General features: G+C 38.2%; 1 protein-coding gene across 1 annotated transcript in view; it reads right to left on the reverse strand.

Annotated features, from left to right (window-relative positions):
* Positions 1 to 845: 845 nt before the first annotated feature.
* The window catches only part of LOC127646550 (chromodomain-helicase-DNA-binding protein 6-like), a 55,072-nt gene continuing 34,928 nt past the window's right edge, over positions 846 to 20,989 (reverse strand). The window contains exons 24-37 of the mRNA XM_052130304.1: positions 20,018 to 20,121; positions 19,219 to 19,348; positions 19,010 to 19,085; positions 18,858 to 18,906; positions 18,046 to 18,301; positions 16,351 to 16,559; positions 14,361 to 16,250; positions 13,884 to 14,023; positions 13,221 to 13,430; positions 10,410 to 10,886; positions 7,508 to 7,705; positions 7,104 to 7,241; positions 6,905 to 7,009; positions 846 to 5,177 (exon numbers count right to left, since the gene is read on the reverse strand). Of these exons, the coding sequence (XP_051986264.1) occupies positions 4,140 to 5,177; positions 6,905 to 7,009; positions 7,104 to 7,241; positions 7,508 to 7,705; positions 10,410 to 10,886; positions 13,221 to 13,430; positions 13,884 to 14,023; positions 14,361 to 16,250; positions 16,351 to 16,559; positions 18,046 to 18,301; positions 18,858 to 18,906; positions 19,010 to 19,085; positions 19,219 to 19,348; positions 20,018 to 20,121 (5,020 nt within the window). The 3' untranslated portion in view covers positions 846 to 4,139. The remainder of the gene's footprint in view (positions 5,178 to 6,904; positions 7,010 to 7,103; positions 7,242 to 7,507; positions 7,706 to 10,409; positions 10,887 to 13,220; positions 13,431 to 13,883; positions 14,024 to 14,360; positions 16,251 to 16,350; positions 16,560 to 18,045; positions 18,302 to 18,857; positions 18,907 to 19,009; positions 19,086 to 19,218; positions 19,349 to 20,017; positions 20,122 to 20,989) is intronic.

The raw sequence follows: 20,989 nt of genomic DNA on the forward strand, positions 1-20,989 counted from the left end.
GGATAGTTCAACCAAAAATGAACATTTTCTCATCACCTCATGCCTTCCCAGAAGTGTATGATTTTCTTTCTTCTGCTGAACACAAATGGTGGCCAGACATTTCAAGCTCCAAAAATCCCATAAATGCAGCATACAAATAATTCATATGACTCCAGTAGTTAAATCAATGTATTTAGAAGCAATATGATAGCAGCGTGTGAGCAAAACATCAATATTTAAGTCAATGTGAAAGTGGAAATTTTTAGAAAAAAAAAAAGGATTGAAATATTGAACTGTTTCTCACCCAAAGTGATTGCATCAGTTCAGAAGACATATATTAAATCACTTGAGTCATATTACTTTTATGCTGTCTTAATGTGATTTTTGGAGCTTCAAAGGCATGTTCCCCATTTACTTGCATTGTATGGATCTACAAATCTGAGCTATATTCTTGTGTTCAGCTGAAGAATGAAGGTCAAACACATCTGGGAAGTAATGAAAGTGAGTAAATAATGACAGAATTTCCATTTTTGGGAGAACTGTTTCTTTAAGGTAACATGCTTATTCTGTATTATTATTAATTGTTAACAATTAACACATATATCTGTTTTGAAACTGGTCAAACATATTCAAATCTGGCAACTTGTTGAACACACTTTGAATTGACTAAAACAAGTTATCTTGCGTTCCAACCCATTCTGACCAATTAATTTCCTGTATTGTTCCAGTTGTTCACGTTTGTAAAAAAATTATTTCAAAGAAAATTCACGACAGCTCACTGTCACACAAAGTATCTAGAAATCAAAGTAGCTAAAAAGCTGTTTGTCAGGTAATGAGCTAAACCACATCAGACATGTTGACTTGAAAGTTGAAAGTCATCTTTTATTGCACAATAAAAGATCACATACCATGGTTTGAATTACTGTATATGATTGGTCCATATCAGTGTACAGGAGCTATTTGAACAAAAACAAAACAAATAAATCCCAAATAAAAAAATAAAAACACCCATGACTCTCAGCATTGCTGCATATTTCATACCAAGAGTATAAGTTAAATTTGTCTTGTGTAGTGTAATAATCCCATACTGTATATAGTGCACTTGCTTCAATGTAACTACAAACTTACAGTACAGTACTTCCTTGTCGTGAACACTGACAATAATTTAACGTATTCATTCGACGTTATTACACAAGCACTTGAGCAAAGGAACTTGCAACATATGCAGTCCCCAATACAAGCTCCAGCACAGTTCTACATGTTCATGATGCTCTAATGGCCTTGTACATTGACAATGTGAGTCCAGATTTGATTCTATCTGGCTAAGCAGCTCTATTATAAGAAACGCCCGCCTTGCGTACATTTAAAGTATGGGAACTGCCTCAGATGTAACTGGGTTTTATTAGCAGGTCCTGGCATGCAAACAAACATAGTAGCAAAGCAAAATCCAGATTGTCTCCTACTACTTGCATATTTGAAAACATTGAAAAGTCTGACCCAAATGACACTGACGTACTCCAAAATACCCAATCTGTTGTTCCCCATCATAAATGCATTATGTAAAGCTGCAACAATTATCTCCCTTTGATTAATCCATTATGAAACTGGAGGTAGGGGGCTAATAGGAAAGTTTTTAGTATCTATATTCTGGGAGCAATTATCCAGAGAAAAACACAAGTGCAACAACATAGATAGTATATGTATATAGTATACATATAGTTAGCGTTACTTTGAGGTTTGAAGGAAGGCAAAAACAGATCAGTGCTGACATTCCATATCAGATAACATCCAAAACCTGGAGACAGCAAGTTTATGTACATGTTACAATACACAGGTAGACAGCGTTAAGACATTAAAACACAATAAATACAGGGGAAATGGAAACTGATCAGACTGTTTTTGAGTTCCCAACATGATTGTGGCATTTTAAAAAGTTACAGTTCCAACAAACGGTAAATTTTATAAAACCAATACAATTACAACTAGCAACATAGCATTCTCAGTCTAAGAGTGCGACCTCTCCAGTTGTACAGTACATATACTGGCTGAAGCGTTGAAGGTCTTTAATGAAGTTATGAGCTTATCGAAATGTCAAAAGCAAGGGTAATGTGATCATTTGGAAATTTAAACATTGTCTGTGCATTTTTATTGACCAGACAATAGAAAAAGATTGTAATGACACATTTTTGAAAGACAAGTGAACTTTGTGCTATGCAATACTGTTCTGAATGAATTGACAGCACTAATGATTAGAAACAGACCTTGTTATACCATTTTAGTTTTTAACCACCAATGTAATTCCGACAAGTTGTATGAAAACTGCAGGCTAATGTCTGTACAACTAGAGCGACCGCTTTTAAACTAGTGTGACCGAGACTGCTTCCCATAACGCTGACACTGTACACAAGTACTCTGATATATATTTTCCAAAATAAAGATGTAACAAACATCCATATAAAACACTAAATAAGGCATTGCAAATTTTACAATAATAATCCATGTGAAAGAGGGGAAAAAGTCATATTTGGTGAAGTTGGCAAAGTAAAATCAAATGCAAAATAAATTACATTATGGTGTCACAAGTAGTGACAAGGCAACAACAGCATGTTTTTGAAGGTGATCATGATTTTAGAAGAGAAAAATACAGTACAGGTTTACATAAATCAAAATGTACAGGAAGTGACATGTGCGAGCGTGAGCATGCATCCACACAAACACAAAATCAAACAGAAGAAACACAATTACAGTTACATTTTCATTAAAAGGACTACGCAAAAAAAAATAAAAAAATCACATCAGAAAACAATTTTTTTTTTATAAGATTAGACATCCAAAAATGAATTACTCCCACAAAAGAGAGACCCTGTTGAGTTTGGGGGAGAAAACAAGTTAAATTATCTCTGGTTTCAACTAGCATATTTCATTTAAAAGAAACACTAGTGTTGATTTCGTTTTTACTAAAGTTTTTTACCCCCCGCCAATCTGCAGCAACATACAGGCAAGAGAAAAAAGGAAAAAACATATGCTTGTAAAGAAAAGTAACAGCAATATACAGCAAGATAGATTTACATGTTTTCAAAAATCTTGGTAGGTTTTACTCTACAGTATTTTCAAACGCACCAGAGAAAACGAGAGCAATAAAACCGAAAGAGAACGAGAAAAGTCTGTTTAGTGAACACAGAAAAATGGGGATCTGTAAAAAGAACAGTTAAACAAAAACTTTACTTTCGTACGTCTGTGGAACACAAAAGGAGAAATTGTGAAAAATATCCACATTGCAATGAAAAAAAGCAGCATTAACATTCTTCAAAATATGTCAGTTTGCATTCGACAACATAAAGAAAGTAATACAAGTTTTAAATGATATGAATGTAAGTAAATGTTAACAGAAAAACAAAACAAAATAAATCAATCTCAGGATTGTTCTTTGCTATTCTTTCAAGCCTTGCTTTTTGAGTTTCAGTTGCAATCATCATGTTGCACTCATGCCATCTATAGCTTTCTAAAGATTCACTTTAAAATATTTTGCTTCTAGAGTCACTAGAATGAATACATAGCAGCAAGCATCTAAGAACAGAATACTGTGGTCCATTCAAAAATTACCAGTTTTGCTGGTAATCTACCAAATGGGATGTGTTTCCTTTACATTATTTTGAGAAATGTTTTAAAACACTAATCTAAGTTGTAGGTACCAATGTTTGTGATCTTACAAACAACATTTAAAAGCAAAACTGGCCTCCAATTTTCACAATATCAACATCCGACTGCTTTCTGAGAATATGGGAATCTGATTTGGGGAGAAAACGCTAGGTCACCAATTTTCTTTTTCAAGTATCGAGCAAAAAGCGTTCTCCATCAACTGATAGAATCATTGGGGTACACATTTACATGATGCAAAAGGACCATTTTAACACCAACCACGATGTCTTCCCTTTATAGAATCGAGAGCTTTTGAGTGCTAACATGCTTTTAGTGTCTATTTTACAGCATATACCCAGAAGGTTTGTGAAATTGCAAGTTTGACTGGGCAGACCTATAAACAATAAGTTGATAATCAAAGTTCTATACACAAACGTTTACAGACATGACACACAAAAGCACTGTTGCCCAAATGTGAGGCCAGATTCTATTCTCCAGTCACATGAGCCTTTAGTGTTTTACTAATTTTCTTCTCCAATCTCCCTCTTTTCCCCCATTTCCTTATTCTCAGTTCTTGTTTCCTCAGAAGGATCTTTTTTAGGGTAAGAAGATTCATGATCTTTGACCTGAGATAATTGTACATCAGATCGATCTTGACTTTTTCTTTCAGGCATCTGTTCATCTTTTACCATTTTCACTTCCTTGCTGTCCACTTGCACAGCAACATTCCCACTTCCTTCAGCCTGTCCTTCCTCCCGAACCTTCTTCCTCTTCCTCTTGGGGCTTCCCGTGCTGTCTGCCGCAGGCATTGCTGGTAATGCCATTATACTGCCGGGTGGTAAGAACATATGCGGGTACAGCAGGCTATGCGACATTCCCGGGATCAGAAAGGGGTTAAAGGTCAAATGGCTGCCCGTGCTCATGATGCTACTGCTACCACTAGTGACAGTGGCTGTAGTGCCCGAGCCGGACATCGGATTCCTCTCTTCCCCTTCTTTCTTTGCCTCCTCTTTATTCCCGTTTTCGGTGCTCATCAGAGGGCTTGTGTTGTCCCGCTGAAGCACGGTATCAGAACTGTCCGCTGGGCTCGAGGTTGAGGTTACGGTTGCAGAGTTCATAGAAGTTACGCTTGCTGCGCTGGAGGATGCAGTCGCAGTGCATGTCATAGAAGTTACTGTGGACAGTTGCTGATTCATCATCCCACTCATGTGAGCGCTGTATATAGGCGGCTGTATGGCCGCCATGCCGTGGAGCATCATAGGTAGCATGCCAAGTCCATTCTTGGAGTCATCGCCCACCGTCACAGCAGTGGCAAAACCATGTGGGAAGCCCATGATCCCGGTTAACGGGATGCCAGGAACATTGCGGAGATTGGGCAAACTAACTAGATCCATGCTGCCAATGAGCCCACCATTCATGAAAAGTGGACCCATTCCAGCGGACAGTTCAGGGGTTTTGGGCATTTCGCTGCGGGGTCGTCTGCCTCTTCTACGTGGGCCGGGATCCTGCGACACAGGTCCAGTGAGGATGCGTGTAAATTTGCCCTCTGGCAGAAAACCCTGGAATAGTGGGATATAAAAACTTCATATTAGATAAAAGTCTTTCATTATATACACTACCTGTCAAAGTTTTGGACACAATTGACTGATCATGTAAATACTAAAGCTTTTATTGTGGTATATAGCATTATCACCGGATTGTATTACATTAGGCTACAAAACAGGTTAAAAGATAAACAAGGCCAATTTTTAACTACAAAATGTGCCCTTTTTTCCAAATTTGGAATGCCCAAGTCCTCGTGGTGGCGTAGTGTGGCTCGCCTCAATCCAGGTGGTGGAGGGCGAATCTCTGAGACCTTTAATCTGCGCATCTTATCACGTGGCTTGTTCAGCATGTTACCGCGAAGACATAGCGCGTACAGAGGCTTCACGCTATTCTCTGTGGCATCCACGCACAACTCACCACGTGCCCCACCGAGAGCGAGGACCATATTATAGCGACCACGAGGAGGTTACCCCATGAGACTCTCTCCTCCCTAGCAACCGATTTGGTTGGGGTCACTCAGCACGCCCTGGAATCAAACTCAAGGGGTTGTAGTCAGTGTCTTTACTCGCTAATAATTATATTCTCTTCACAATACAACTACTGTATATATATATTTATATACTATTTTTTTTTTTTTATTGTATGTGTGTATATATTTCTTCCTATGATAGCTGAGGTCACTGTGTCACTTGAGACATAGTCTACCTGCCACAAAATCATTTTGTGATACATATACATGAACATATTTTCATTTTGTTATCTTAATGCAAGGAATTTTCCATATAGGGTTCGTCACATGGAGTTCTAGAGGAACTAGAAAACTTGCGATGATACATTTTCCACTGACATATACTGTTACAAGATGAACAACTTACGACAAATGTTTTCTTTAGTACATGATGTGAATATCTTTCATTGGAATACCTTGCATCACTTACATCAGCGAGGGTCATAAGTGAGTGATATAAATCTTACAATTTGACTTAAACCACATTTTATGTTGTAGTTAACTTTAGCAGGTTTGTTTGCCTTGAATTTTAATAGCTCAACAAAACATTAGCGAGGGTCCGACTATAGCTCTTACAGTTTGACTTGTGTATAATGTTGCAGTTCCCTAAAAGATTACCGGTCATGGCACGTATAGTAAATAATCACATGCTTTTAGCAATTGATGAGTCTTAATTTTGGCCCTTGTTTGTGAATCTGCACTCATTGTTGGAAATCTAAGCTATGGTGCATTCAGAAAAATCAAAAAAATTTTACTAATAGGATATCTTAATTTTTTTTCACAGTATATTGATTTGTCCACAATAACAATATCATGCATGTTAATTTTTGCCGTATACCATAATACCAAACACCGGCACATGTCTAGTTGATATTAAAAACTGTTATGTAAACAAACATATTTGGCCTATGTAAATTTCTTTGCAAAATTAAAATTGTAATAAAATAATTTAAATAGATGTAATCTAGACAAAGGGTAGCTCCTTTTAAGAAGCTCAAATATAAAATAGTACTAATTTGTTAGTTTTTAATTTGTAATTTTTTTGGGGTCACTACATACTTTCCATAACTCGATTTTTCTTATTTTACTGTGTTAATGACTATACTTTTATTCGAAACATGGAAATTAGTAGTAATTAACAACGAGTAAAGTTAGTCCTAACTATTAGCTTGTACTAATAATTTCAACATTAGTTTCTCTTTTAATGATAAACTTAGTGTACACATGACTCACTGAGTGCTTCACCACATCCGCCCAATCAGGAGCCACAGAGTACTCTGAGTTTGCATCCAGCCATCGGGAGAGCTCTTTAATGGCTGGAGCCATAGCGCCGCCAAGCTGTGACCAGATGAGTTGCAGCATTAACATTTAATAAAATCAAGTGACAAACCGGGTATAGGATATACCGGGTATGTATGTTTATTATTGTTACCCTGCGGCCGGTGCTTCTGTGTACAACTGGGACTCTCTCCTCTCCAGTCAGGGAGTTGATGTCGAGCTTGGTTGGGTCTTTGCAGCGATGCCTTCTCTGCTTTGGACGATCCAAGAAACTGTGCAACATGCTTGCGCTCTGAGTCTGAGAAAGTCATAGAAACATTGAAACACCAAAAATTCACACTTAGCAAAAATACGGTTGTCCACCTCAATACTTGTAATTAAGCAGTTTTCTTTATATAGTGCACTCATTTCAGAGAAAGTACACTAATTCTAAGGCCATAATAGTAATAAGGCCATTTGAGTTACTCAAGTTCATAGGCCATCTCTGTCTAACTTGCATCTTTTGTGTATCTCAGATACATGTTGCTTTCAACGGTTTTAATTTGACATGTAACTGACCGATGGAAAAGCTGAAAGCTCCATGTTATAGTTGGGGTTCTGTCTGAGCCATTCCATCAGGCCTTTATTGGCCGCTTCCCTGTCCACACTGACGTTCAGTGTCTCTGAGGCTGGAGAGGGTGCTGAAGTCACTGGTGGGCACTCTGACTGAGAGGATGTAGAGGACACAATAGGGTGGCTGATATTCTCTGACCCGCTCTGTGGAGTAAACAAATACATTCAAAGACCATTCAAAGTTATCATTATGAAGGTGTCTTATTTATCCAAATTCTCAATTTCCATCTCTCCAAATTAAACCAATACACAAGGCTGTGCATTGCATTCATTTTACCACGCGCCTAATTCCTTTAATACTTTCATAAAAAGTTGACAAATACAATAAGATATAAAGACAGGATGGTTTCTACATCATGGTGAGAAGACAACTAAATAGTGAAATTCCATCTTCTCAAATTTTAAACAAATTGTAGAGGTGACTGCATTTATCACACTCAACCATTCTACCTGTTACTTAAGTTAGCTTAAGGAAAAGATATGGTTTTCAATATGTACAAACCCGTGTCAGAAATTTAGGCAGGCTCAGGGCAAAACTGCCACTGAAAATGACAAAAATGTAGCCAAAATACAAAATATATGGGCAAAAAAATGACCCATAATGAATTCTTCAAATAAGGCCCAATTATACATAATATTGCATCCAGTTATTCTTATTTGTGTTAATAGATTGATAAAAAAAAAAAATTATTTGACATTAAAGGATGACACCTTATATTTTTTATTTTGTTGGGGAAAAAAAGGCACAAAATGCAGCTGAAAATCAAATGTTGCCCTCTTGATAAATTCTGACCCTGGTATAAACCAACATATAGCTAGCTAGATTTGGGTTCAATACAAGTTACTCAGAAAAATCTGAGGCATAATTTTAATTAAGACGAAATATAATTTTGTCTCATTCCTCATTTATACACAGGCATCCAAAAGTTAGCTGTTTCGGAAGGAAATTGGTACTTTGATTCACCAAAGTGGCATTCAACTGATCACAAAGTATAGTCATGACATTACTGATGTAAAAAACAGCATCATCACTATTTGAAAAAAGTCATTTTGATCAAATCCTGTCAGGCCCCATTTCCAGCAGCCATCACTCCAACACCTTATCCTTGTGTAATCGTGCTAATTTGCTAATTTGGTACTGTTTTTGAGTTGCCACAGTATGCAATAGACTGGCATGTCTAAAGGTTAATATTAGGTCAAAAATAGCAAAAAAAAGAAACTGCTTTCTCTAGAAACTCATCAGTCAATCATTGTTTTGAGGAATGAAGGCTACACCATGCTTGAAATTGCCAAAAAACTGAAGATTTCATACAAAGGTGTACACTACAGTCTTTATAGACAAAGCACAACTGTCTCTAACAAGGACAGAAAGAGATGTGGAAGACCAGATGTACAACTAAACAAGAGGATAAGTACACCAGAGTCTCTAGTTTGAGAAATAGACGTCTCACATGTCCTCCACTGACAGCTTCATTGAATTCTACCCGCTCAACACCAGTTTCATGTACAACAGTAAAGAGAAGACTCAGGGGTGCAGGACTTATGGGAAGAACTGCAAAGAAAAAGCCACTTTTGAAACAGAAAATCAAAAAGAAAAGGTTCGAGTGGGCAAAGAAACACAGACATTGGACAACAGATAATTGGAAAAGAGTGTTATGGATCTTAACCCCATTGAGCTTTTGTGGGATCAGCTAGACTGTAAGGTGTGTGAGAAGTGTCCGACAAGACAGCCACATCTATGGCAAGTGCTACAGAAAGTGGGGTTAAATATCACCTGAGTATCTGGACAAACTGAATGCAAAGGATCTGCAAAGCTGTCATTGCTGCACGTGGAGGATTTTTTGATGAGAAACTCTTTTCAAATTGTAATTTTTCATGTTATTAATGTCCTGACTATACATTGTGATCAGTTGAATGCCACTTTGGTGAATAAAATTACCAATTTCTTTCCATAAGAGCAAAATCTTTAAATGATTCCAAACTTTTGGCTGCCAGTGTATTGTGATCAATTATATATATATATATATATATATATATATATATATACTGATCACAATACTATATATATATATATATATATATATATATATATATATATATATATATATATAAAAGCAAAAATCAAAGACACAGAATAGATGGGAATGGGGCAAGTTCATTAACATTTAAATATAATCACAATAGTATAACCACAAGATGTATTTAACATGATTTTAGTGCGATAAAATCAGGGATTTACTGGCATTACTGCATTTACCAGATTACAGGGTTTACCAGTGTTGGGTTGTAATATTGGATATAACATCACACAAAAAAGTTTTGTAAGCATTTTATTTTATTTTTAAGACTAAGATCATGTTAACGCATATAATGTTTATGTCTTGTGGATATACTTTTGAAACAGTGAGTATTTTAATGGTTATAGACTGGCCCCATTCACTTCCTCCGTGAGTGCTTTACAGTAACAGTTGTTTTCTCTCTCAACAAACAAGGTACGAGATGAAAATATTTTTTTGTGGTATTGAAGCTTATGCCATAAATGCTGTCGACTGATCTTAATTTGTATTGAACCTGCAACATTAATTTAGGCTAAATCCACAATCCATATACTGTATATATTTTATTTATATAATTGTATTTATTAAACTTTTGGAAAAAGAATGGCAGACCCCATATAAAAAAAAAAACACCTCGGGTGGGGGAACAACATTTTCTGAAGATTAAGTACCTCCTTGCACTGAATCTTTATTGAAAATGAACCTAAATTGAAAATGTAAGAGTTTCAATTCATATTCTGAACACTTTTTGAGGAAAGTGCCTTAGAGATCTATCGAATGATTCCACAAACCTGTTTTTCTTGTAAGTTCATGCCTCGTCCTTTCATAAAGCTTAGGTCAGAAGTCTCCACATTTCTTCTTCTTCCCCTCCTCCGTCTCAACATTGAATCATCACGCCGCAGACTACCGTTGACCATCTGCCCTGTAACAGAGTGAATCAAGCCAGCCTGCAAAATGCCAGCCATATCCAATCCCAGCGAGCCCTGTATGGAGCCTATCCCAGTGATTTTATGCGGGGCTGACTGGACAGTGTGGCTCATGTGACCCATTGGCCCACTTTCTCCACCAACTGTGAGCTCTGTTGGTTTGGAGAGGTCAATGGCTGCATCCTGCCAGCCGTTGAGGAGGAGAGCGTTAGCACGATGAGACATGCCAGCTTGGATCTTTTCTCCGAGATGGCTTGGTTTGGCGAGGACTTCTGCCTCGAATTCAAAGCCACGTCTAGGCCGTTTCAGTTCATGGAGGAATGCAGGGGTCACTAACCGGTCCTGTGGGGACAAGAGATCAGTAAAACTAGGGCACATGTACGTTTAAGGGAATTACATTTAATAAAACCTTCTAATGCATATTTTTAAAAAAATATTTAAGAATAACTCTGCAACAAAAGAAATGTAGAAATTTCAGAATTAGGTCATTAAATAGCATGTTTTTAACAGACATCACATCAAAATGATCAGTTCAAATGTATAAATGGTGATCATGGCTGGGCGATATAGGTAAAATAAATAAATAAATACAATTCGGATATTTCTTAGCCTTTTGATGATGTTTGTTACTTGAGATGGATAAAAACATATGATTCTTGTTTTTGAGGACCCATATATTGGACCGAACCGCAATTTTTGCAAAGTATTTAAAGCTTAAATACAGTACCATCTAATCAAAATAATCAATCCATGTTTTTGTGCATAAGCGACAGAAAAAAAGACACATGTTAATTGATAACGACAAAGTTTATGATGGCTCTGATTCGCCATTTCATTTGACATACATGTGTCATAAATGTACTTTATTAATAAGGGGCAAATATTTTACCCAGGAATTGATATTAAGGGGCATTTTTTAATTAAATCAATTAATTGAAAAGGTCACTGCGATGTATATACCATAACTAAATATAATATCTTAGACAGCATAATAAGAGGAATTTGCTAAAGGGGCATTTTTGTCACTTTCTATGGCATTTTTTGCATTGACCCCTGGTTCATTTCTGTCCATGATAGATACAGCATTGCGTATTTACCTCAGACCCCCTTAACAACTAATATATATATATATATATATACTGTATATATACCCTTGGCCTAGATTTTGCAGACATGTACTCTTGACATTTTCTCAACCAACTTCTTGAGGTATCACCCTGGAATGCTTTTTAAACAGTACTGAAGGAGTTCCCATCTATGTTAGGCACTTACTGGCTGCTTTTCTTTATTATTTGGTCCAAGTCATGAATTTCAAAAACTTATTTTTTTTAATTACATTTTTGTTTTGTAAATAAATAAATTAATTTGGTGGCACAATTATTTTTTTGTCTACAAAACTAATTTCAAACATTTAAGCATACGTCTACAGATCAAAAGATATTTAAGATCATGAGAAACATTTCAGTCAAGTGTTTCAAAACTTTTGACTGGAAATATATAAACACGCACAAGTATGCTCACATATACAGTATATATACACTGCCGGCTTTCAACTGATCCCAAAGTATAGTCAGGACATTACTGATGTAAAAAACATCAACATCACTATTTAAAAAAATCTTTTTTGATCAAATCTAGACAGGCCCCATTTCCAGCAGACATCACTCTTATCCTTGAGTAATCATGCTAAATTGCTAATTTGGTACTAGAAAATCACTTGCCATTATATCAATCACAGCTGAAAGCTATTTGGTTTGTTAAATGGAGCTTAACATTGTCTTTTGAGTTTGTTTTTGAGTTGTCACAGTATGCAATAGACTGACATGTCTTAAGGTCAATATTAGGTGAAAAATGGCAAATAAAAGAAACAGCTTTCTCTATAAACTCATCAGTCAATCATTGTTTTGAGGAAAGAAGGCTATACAATGCTTGAAATTGACAAAAAAACTGAAGATTTCAGACAAAGGTGTACACTACAGTCTTCAAAGACAAAGAACATCTGGCTCTATCAAGGACAGAAAGAGATGTGGAAGACCAGATGTACAACTAAACAAGAGGATAAGTACATCAGAGTCTCTAGTTTAAGAAAAAGATACATCACATGTCCTCCGCTGACAGCTTCATTGAATTCTACCCGCTCAACACCAGTTTCATGTACAGGAGTAAAGAGAAGACTCAGGGGTGCAGCCTTATGGGAAGAATTTCAAAGAAAAAGCCACTTTTGAAACAGAAAAACAAAAAGAAAAGGTTTGAGTGGGCAAAGAAACACAGACATTGGACAACAGATAATTGGAAAAGAGTGTTATGGATCTTAACCCCATTGAGCTTTTGTGGGATCAGCTAGACTGTAAGGTGTGTGAGAAGTGCCCGACAAGACAGCCACATCTATGGCAAGTGATACAGGAAGTGTGGGGTGAAATGTCACCTGAGTATCTGGACAAACTGAATGCAAAGGATCTGCAAAGTTGTCATTGCTGCACGTGGAGGATTTTTTGATGAGAATTCTTTTAAGTAGTTTAAATTGTTTTCAAATTGTAATAGTAATTTTTCATGTTATTAATGTCCTGACTATACATTGTGATCAGTTGAATGCCACTTTGGTGAATAAAATTACAAATTTCTTTCCATAAGAGCAAAATCTTTAAATTATTCCAAACTTTTGGTTGCCAGACCTACTTTTGGTAGGTGGGGTACTGTGTGTGGCAAGTTGAAGTTAAGGCTCTGAGTCATTCTGGTGGGCAAAAATCCTGCCCTCTCATGGGCACTGCTGGGCACGCACGTGTTAGCTAATGAGCTTGGAGACTCATACTGCTGACTAGAAGAAGGCCACTTCCCCTTTAAGATAGTGTGGCAGATGCTGTCAATACGGTTGATGATCACTCTGTCCTGTGGTGAGAGAAAGACAAAAATACAGTGTATGGAATGGGTCAAATTAGTCTGGCCTGAAAAAAACAAGATTTTCAAAATGTTTTAAATTAAAAAACCCTCAGTTATTACGCAAGTATTCTGGGGGTGGTTGCCATTGCTCTCTAGTCGCCAAGGTGTTTTGAGCGATGTAAGTATGTTGCTATGAGGTTGCTAGGTTGTTGTGAGTGGTTGCTAGGGCAATGGTAGGTGGTTGCTAGGGTGTTCTGGGTGGTTGCAAGGTGGTTACTTACTGGGTCAATGTCAAAAGAGCCCACCTCCAAAAGCAAAAAAAACAAACTCAAAGTATGACCAATAGTAATAGTGATGCTTGCCATAGCAAGCTTAAGTATAGAGTACAATAACAATTGTTCTGTAACAATTTAATGAAGCAGTGTAGAAAAAGAGAAAACATAACAACCAACATGACAATACCTTAGGCCACTCAGAGAATGAGAAGAGGGCTTTCTCCTGTAAAAGCTGAGCAATGGTTGGCTCCCTTATTTCATGAACACTGTCTGCCATCTCACACATGGGCAGCACAAAGCGTGGAGCTTCAACATCCCCCAATAATGCTTAAAAACAAAGAATCAGTATTCAAAGAATACTCTGAAATATTCAAGCTCAAATGATACTCATCAAAATCTTCCAAGATCAAATTATCTTGGCTATCCTATTCTCAGAATATTTAGTGATTCACAATTATAGGATAATTAATTTGAAGGAATATCAAGGATATTACTTAAAGACAGATTAAAAAGTTCACTTGAATTCTAGCATTGTAACTTTAAGGAGCAACTTACTTTTCTGCTCATAAACTTTCTATTTTAACGTCATAATCTTTTAGCACAAACAATCTGCATGAAGAAAGACTAAACCTCAAAAAGGTAGAGCGCTGAAGTCCGACAATACCTGGCGCTTTTGCATCCTCATCCTTAATGTTGTCCTTTACTTCCAGAACCTCAGTCTGCTCAAGGTGAGGAGTCTGCGTAGTGCTATCTGGCTCAGGCTTCACATCTGATGACACCGGATCCATGAGGAACTCTTGTTTGATATTGGAGACCAAGTCAAGGTCTGGAGATACAGACGTGTCAGGTACTGTAGTGGGAACAGAGGGTGAAGATGGGAGTGAAGAGGGAAAATGGTTAGCAGTTAAGAGAGTAGTGTCATCTATTGGTTCTGACGGGTCTTTGCAGGGTTCTTCAGAGGGTATATCCACCAACTGTTGCTCAGTCGAGTCTTGCTGGTACCCTTCGCAAGGTTCCTGCAAGGTCTCGTCACAGGTCAAATCATAAGGCTCCTCCAAAAGCACTTTCTCTGGCTCTTGTAAAGACTTTTCGTAAGATTCTTCCAAGGGTACTTCACAGGGATCTTTCAAGTGTTCTTCACTTGAATCATCAAATGGCAGCTTGCATACCATTGTCTGGGATTCTCCAAGACAGTTCTCCCTTGGAGACTCAATTGAAGGCATCTGGTTTATCTCATAATGAGTGTCCTTTGTATGAGGACTAACCCTTGCAAGACAGTCACTGTCTGGAGAGAGTTCTTCTTTCTCAAAATTGAACCCTACACTCTCAACCCCATCATCTGGACTGGGAAGGCTGTGCGTGATGTTGGAATCACTAAGCTTGTCGTCTTGGTCCTCACTAATGGGGTCTGCTTGGTCAAGACTCACATCTGTGAGTCCAAGTGGTGGTGGAACATATTCTGTAAGATCAGCTGACAGATCGGTCTGATCAACAGAAGTCTCGCCAACATTAAGATCTTTGAACAACATGAAGCTTGGTGCTAGTGGCTCGACAGGGTTGCTTTGGGAGTCTGAACTGGGCATGCTCAAACAGTCTGTGAGCGGTTCCGCACCATCTTGTCCATCTTCTGGTTGAGGAGCATCCAGAAATCCTGTTTCTAAAGCTTGTGCTCCCAGAATGGGATCAGTCTCGTTGAACATGTCAGAAGTATCAGCATGGTCCGAGCTCTCCCATGGAGTCTGAAGTTCATCCAGCTCTACAGAAGGAGCCATTAAGCCGGTCTCCTCGGAGGAACCTTGCTCTCCTACTAGAACATCATTGCAGAGCGTCCCAGCAATGGAGTCCGCCATGTCTCCTTGAATCCCATTTAGTTTCCCTTGCACACCATAGGAGTTTAGCATATTCTGGCCACCAGATGCAGAATTGAACGGGAATCCATTAAAGGCCTCTTTACCAGACTTGCTATGTAGTGGGTCTGATGTCAAACTGTCATGCTGTAAAGACCCCAACTCCAGAGAGTCATCCAATGAAGGGCAGTCCAAAAACCCTTCCCTGGTTCCAATGCTTGGAGACTCCGACACCACCACTTCTATTGGCTGGTGATGCCCAGGAGTATGAATGAGTTGTGTTTGTGTGTGGTTTGAGGGTGTTGGGTGGTACTCTGGAGGTTGTGGGGAGTGACAATGCCCGAGGTTGGCATCATACAAGCAGTATGGGTGATGTGGCAAGCCTGGCACTTGATATCTGTGATTTTCTTTGTGAACATAGTTCCGGTGGGCCTCCAAGAAGGATAGCTGAGGGTCATTGAGAATGTAGAAGTCTGTTCGGCTCAAGCCATGCTTAGCAACGCCTATGAGAAGATCACGATCGTGTTTACCACACTCCCACCATACGGGCAAGTAAAGACTAGGGCGACAGAGCTGCAGCCGTGCCCCTAGAAGTGGGTGGCGCAATACTTGCTCACGGACCTTTCTCAAAAGCTCAATACGGTATAATGTTCGGGCAGCTCGCTCTTCTGTAATGGGCTCCACAAACAGCGAAGGGTCAACAGGACCTATGCAAAAGAAGAACAAAGTTATTAAATGATTATGACAAACTAAGCTTGTTTTATATTTTCCAAGCAATTTAATTCTCAATATCGGTTGTCATTTTACCTTCGTCTTTTCTTGGTGGCAGTCTACAGGCAGTGCGACACATTGAAACGAAGCTACAGAAATATCTTTCCAAACTTTCATCCGTTTTCCTCTCCAAACGAGCGAGGGCACGGAACTGGCTCCAGTCAAAGGTTTTCTTCTCTGGGTCATACACAACACCAAACGAGGAAACAGTGCGATAGAAGTCAGCCTGCTCACGACGTGTCCACCTGTGTGCATAAGAAATATGCTAAATTAGTAGGTCATAAACATTTAATCTGCCACAAACTTTAAATTTACCGATTTTCAGTATACATTATTAACTTCTTAGTATAAAATACAAATAAAACTCTCAAATATTTAGCTCCTCTTTTACACCTTAGGCCCTCTAAAACTAACAAGTTATACCAAAGTTCTGACTGTCCTCTGTGGGTGGCAGGTCTTTCAGTATCAATAGCCATGTTTCCACTATCGGTCCAGTGTAAGCCAGGGCTATGAACTGGTCAGCTGGGGCCAATAGCCTCGGACCTCTAGCTGCAAGAGCAAAATCGATCTGCTTTCCCACCATCGGGCCAATAGCCCTGCAGCGTTACCCTAAGAACCCACCCATTTCACAAGCAAGAGGGAAGTTCAAGCTGAGGTTTCAGACTCTGGAGACTAGCTAGCCCTCGATATAATCATTGGTGGAGACTGAAGCTGCCATTTGTTTGCTTATTTTGGTCTTTGCTTGGTGGAAAGTGAGACCCGACTCAGCGAAACTCTGCCTTTGAAGGTGAACCCGCCTCAATCCCCAGTTGGCCTTTTTTACCCCAAAGGCTCTTGGCCGTTGACACGAGGAAGTCCAGAGGAGGCACGATGAAGCCCCAGAAGTGACAACGCAACTGGCCCTGGCACACCTAGCATTCCCTCATTTGGCCCGATAGTGGAAATGTGGCTATTGTCCCAAGACTTTGTAATGCTCTTCTGCAGAACCTCAGTGACATCTCATCTTCATTTCCACTTTCAAAACATAACTGAAACTCATCTCTTCATTCAATGCAATTCAAACATCTCTGGCTAAAGATCCTCTTTAGTTGCTAGCTGTCATTTCATCCATTTCTCTTGCTGCACAAATTTCGTGGCATAAATTTCTCCTCCCCTTAGTGCCGCAAAGCAGTCCTAACATGTTTGCTTAACCTGCTATGCATTATTATTTCTCACTTCTGTCATGCATGAATCAGTGTCCTTTGTTCTGTCAAACTCTTTAAAATAACCTTTTAATCATAAATACTTAGTTTTATTAACCGTAAGTATTATTTCTCATTTTTATATTATCAACTTATTTTTATAATATATATGCATTATACTTTTAGGGGCATTTAACATCTGTAACACGTAACATCTGTGGAATTTGAGGATTTATCCTGAAAGGCAATCCTGAAAGAGAATTTGGCATTATGTCCTTAAAACGGAAGTGTATAAATTTTTCTGTGTTAAAAAACTTTCTCTAATCCCAATATGCAGAGACAACTGTAAGCCATTTGTATGTCTTTATGTTGTATTTGTTTCTGTGGCACTATTGATATTCCTTTGTTTGTTTTGAGCAACCCATCAATACTGACACTATAACATTCAGCAATCTGTGGTGTGAATAAAAAGACATTTCCGTTCCAAGTGCATATTATGAACTGTGCATGAGAGGGGTAAAGAATTAGATTATAGACTCACAATACTAACCTCCGTTGCCACTCCAGAAAGAGTGGGTCGGGCTCAGTTGTGCAGTGCCTAAAGTCTCCAATTTGCCAGGCCACAGGCGCAATTCCCTCGTGCAAGAGGAAATCATGACGAAGCGGCTCACGGCGAGTATAACGCTGATAGGCGGTAATGAGTCGTCGTAATCGTGCCGTAAGAGCTGAGTCTGCCGGCCACTGTACCCGCCCCTGCTCTATCGCATCTGCAACAAGATCTCCTGCGAGAGATGCCACAAAGCACCCTCCGAAAGAAAGTAAACTTAAGGCCCACTCAATCTGAAGTCAAATTTAAGGTGAGGTCACTCTAGATGTTGTGTTTTATTCACTGCCATTCATAGGAATGCAAAGGTGGGAGAGGGGGTATTTAAAGTTAAAGTTTGGTGAACTCCAAAACTGTGAATGTGTATAATAAAGATACATTTGACAAACTAGATATCATAGATTGACCTCTTGGCTGAACAATAAACTTTTTAGATTTTGGTGGGTTTGCATCAATAAAATTTAAAAGAATACAAACTTTAATTTAAAAGAAAAGCTGCATCGTTTGCAGTGTTGGAAGAAATTGGAGTGGACTGAATATTTTAATATTGAGTATGTTATTATTTATTCAAAACAGAAGCCATTGAGTGTGACATGTCCTGTTGCCTATATTCGTTATGGGGTCTGGCATTATTTTGTATTTTTAAAATCCACTGTGACCACACCTTAATATTTAAACAAAAACAGTTATAGGATTGGTTTTGACAAAATAATAGTTAATTAGGCGCGTAGATAAATGAAGAAGTAGATAAGGAATACCTGTCACCATATTGTCATTCTTCCCTGCTTCCTCTGACATGGGTTCCTCCTTTATAAAAGAAAACTAAACTTCAATGGACAGTCCAAGAGTTTGGTTAAAACACTTAACCAACTTCATCAGACTTCACATTTCTTTGATTTCCCATCACTACCTTGATCTCTCCTTTCTCCTCTAAATCTTCAGACTTCATGTCGGCCTCCTCTTTGATTTCATCACTTTTGCTGACACTGCAGAGGAATGAACAGATTTTGTAAGCAGCATAACAGTTGGAACAGTCAATAGGTGGAATTCTTATATCGCACATATCCACAGCTGCAATATACTGTATCTAGTAAAGGTGCTCATTTCAAAGGATGGTACCTCTCAGATGCATCTGGAATTGCTTCTGCTCCACCTTGTTCTACTGTCAGAGCGGTGACATCAGGCATGCCAACCCGCTCCAGGAAACATAGCTCAGGGTCTGCACGCATGGCGTTATACCGCTCATACCCTACATGGGACATGGACAGAGTTCAGAACAAACAAAACAAGAGGGAAACACAAAATATTTGCACACATAATGAAAACAAGAGGATGCCAATATGAATTGTAACATTTTACAACAATACAAAATGACAATAAAACAAAAACAGAACAATACAAAATGTACAATAATTACAATAATACAAATTATGTTCATGTGAACGGTAACATTTTATAACAATACAAATCATTTTCAAATAACCTGTTATATTTCAGAATGATAAAAAATTACAATAAAAAAAAAAAAACAGAACATTAAAAATTATGTTTATATGAACTAACATTTCACATTAATGTAAAATCAACAGTTATATTTCAGAACCATAAAAATACAATAAAACAATAAAAATGATGGTCATACAAACTATAACATTTAAGAACAACAACAACAACAAGAAAAATGTTCTAAAGGTCAATGTATTATTTTTGCTAAATATTATAATTTTTTTTAATTACCCTTAAATGACCCATATTTATTTAGCCTTATTTCCATTATCATCATACTACATGTGCATTAGAAACAAAAAAATAACATTAAAAAAAGAAATTGCCACAAAACAAAATGTCACACCAAAACATCTAAAAAACAAAAAAGAACAAAAATTATATTACTGAGAATGTTTGTGTCTTAACTCACCATGTTTGTGGACTCCAATAAGCAGCGATTTATCCGCCTCAACATCCCACCATATAGTAGGGATCTCAATGTAGTCGATATCAGGCAGGGTTACCTCCAGTTTACTGCAGAAAACACATATCCTCACATATTAAGCTACTCTACAATGAGCATATTTACATTCATGTTCTAACAGATTCGAAATCGACAAAATGTTTGCTCACGTTAATGCATTAAACAGCTTTCCTTTATCAGTGTACGGTCATGACTCGGTCAAGAATAAACCGATCTAGGCCTGGATAGCTCAGCAAATATTGATGCTGACTACCACCCCTGGAGTCGCGAGTTTGAATCCAGGGCGTGCTGAGTGACTCCAGCCAGGTCTCCTAAGCAACCAAGTTGGCCCGGTTGCTAGGGAGGGTAGAGTCACATGGTTTAACCTCCTCGTGGTCATGATTAGTGTTCTCACTCTCATTGGGGCATGTGGTAAGTTGTGCGTGGATTGCGGAGAGTAGCATGAGCCTCCACATGCTGTGAGTCTCCGTAGTGTCATGCACAACGAGCTACGTGACAAGATACGGATTGACCGTCTCAGAAGCAGAGGCAACTGCAACTTGTCCTCCACCACCCGGATTGAGGTGCGCCACCACAAGAACCTACTAAGTAGTGGCAATTGGGTATTCCAAATTGGGAGAAAGGGGGATAGAAATGTTAAATATTTAAAAATAAATAAACAAAGAATAAATCGATCGACATGGGTAGATTTTTGCCCATTACCCCGATTTTGTGTTGCTTGTAAACACCTTTACAGGCATTATTTCCGACTAATCCAATATTTGCACGTGTTGTGTGCATGCCTCTTCAACGTTTGATGTTAAAAGCAGAGAATAACACGATTATTTCAAATCTCATGTGAACGCCATTTTCTTGCTTTGTCTGATTTTTTGGAGTTATCAACGAATTGGTGTGCATATAAACTGGCTTACTGACAAA

This window comes from Xyrauchen texanus, chromosome 7 (genome assembly GCF_025860055.1).
Source record: "Xyrauchen texanus isolate HMW12.3.18 chromosome 7, RBS_HiC_50CHRs, whole genome shotgun sequence".
NCBI classification, from domain to species: Eukaryota; Metazoa; Chordata; class Actinopteri; order Cypriniformes; family Catostomidae; genus Xyrauchen; species Xyrauchen texanus.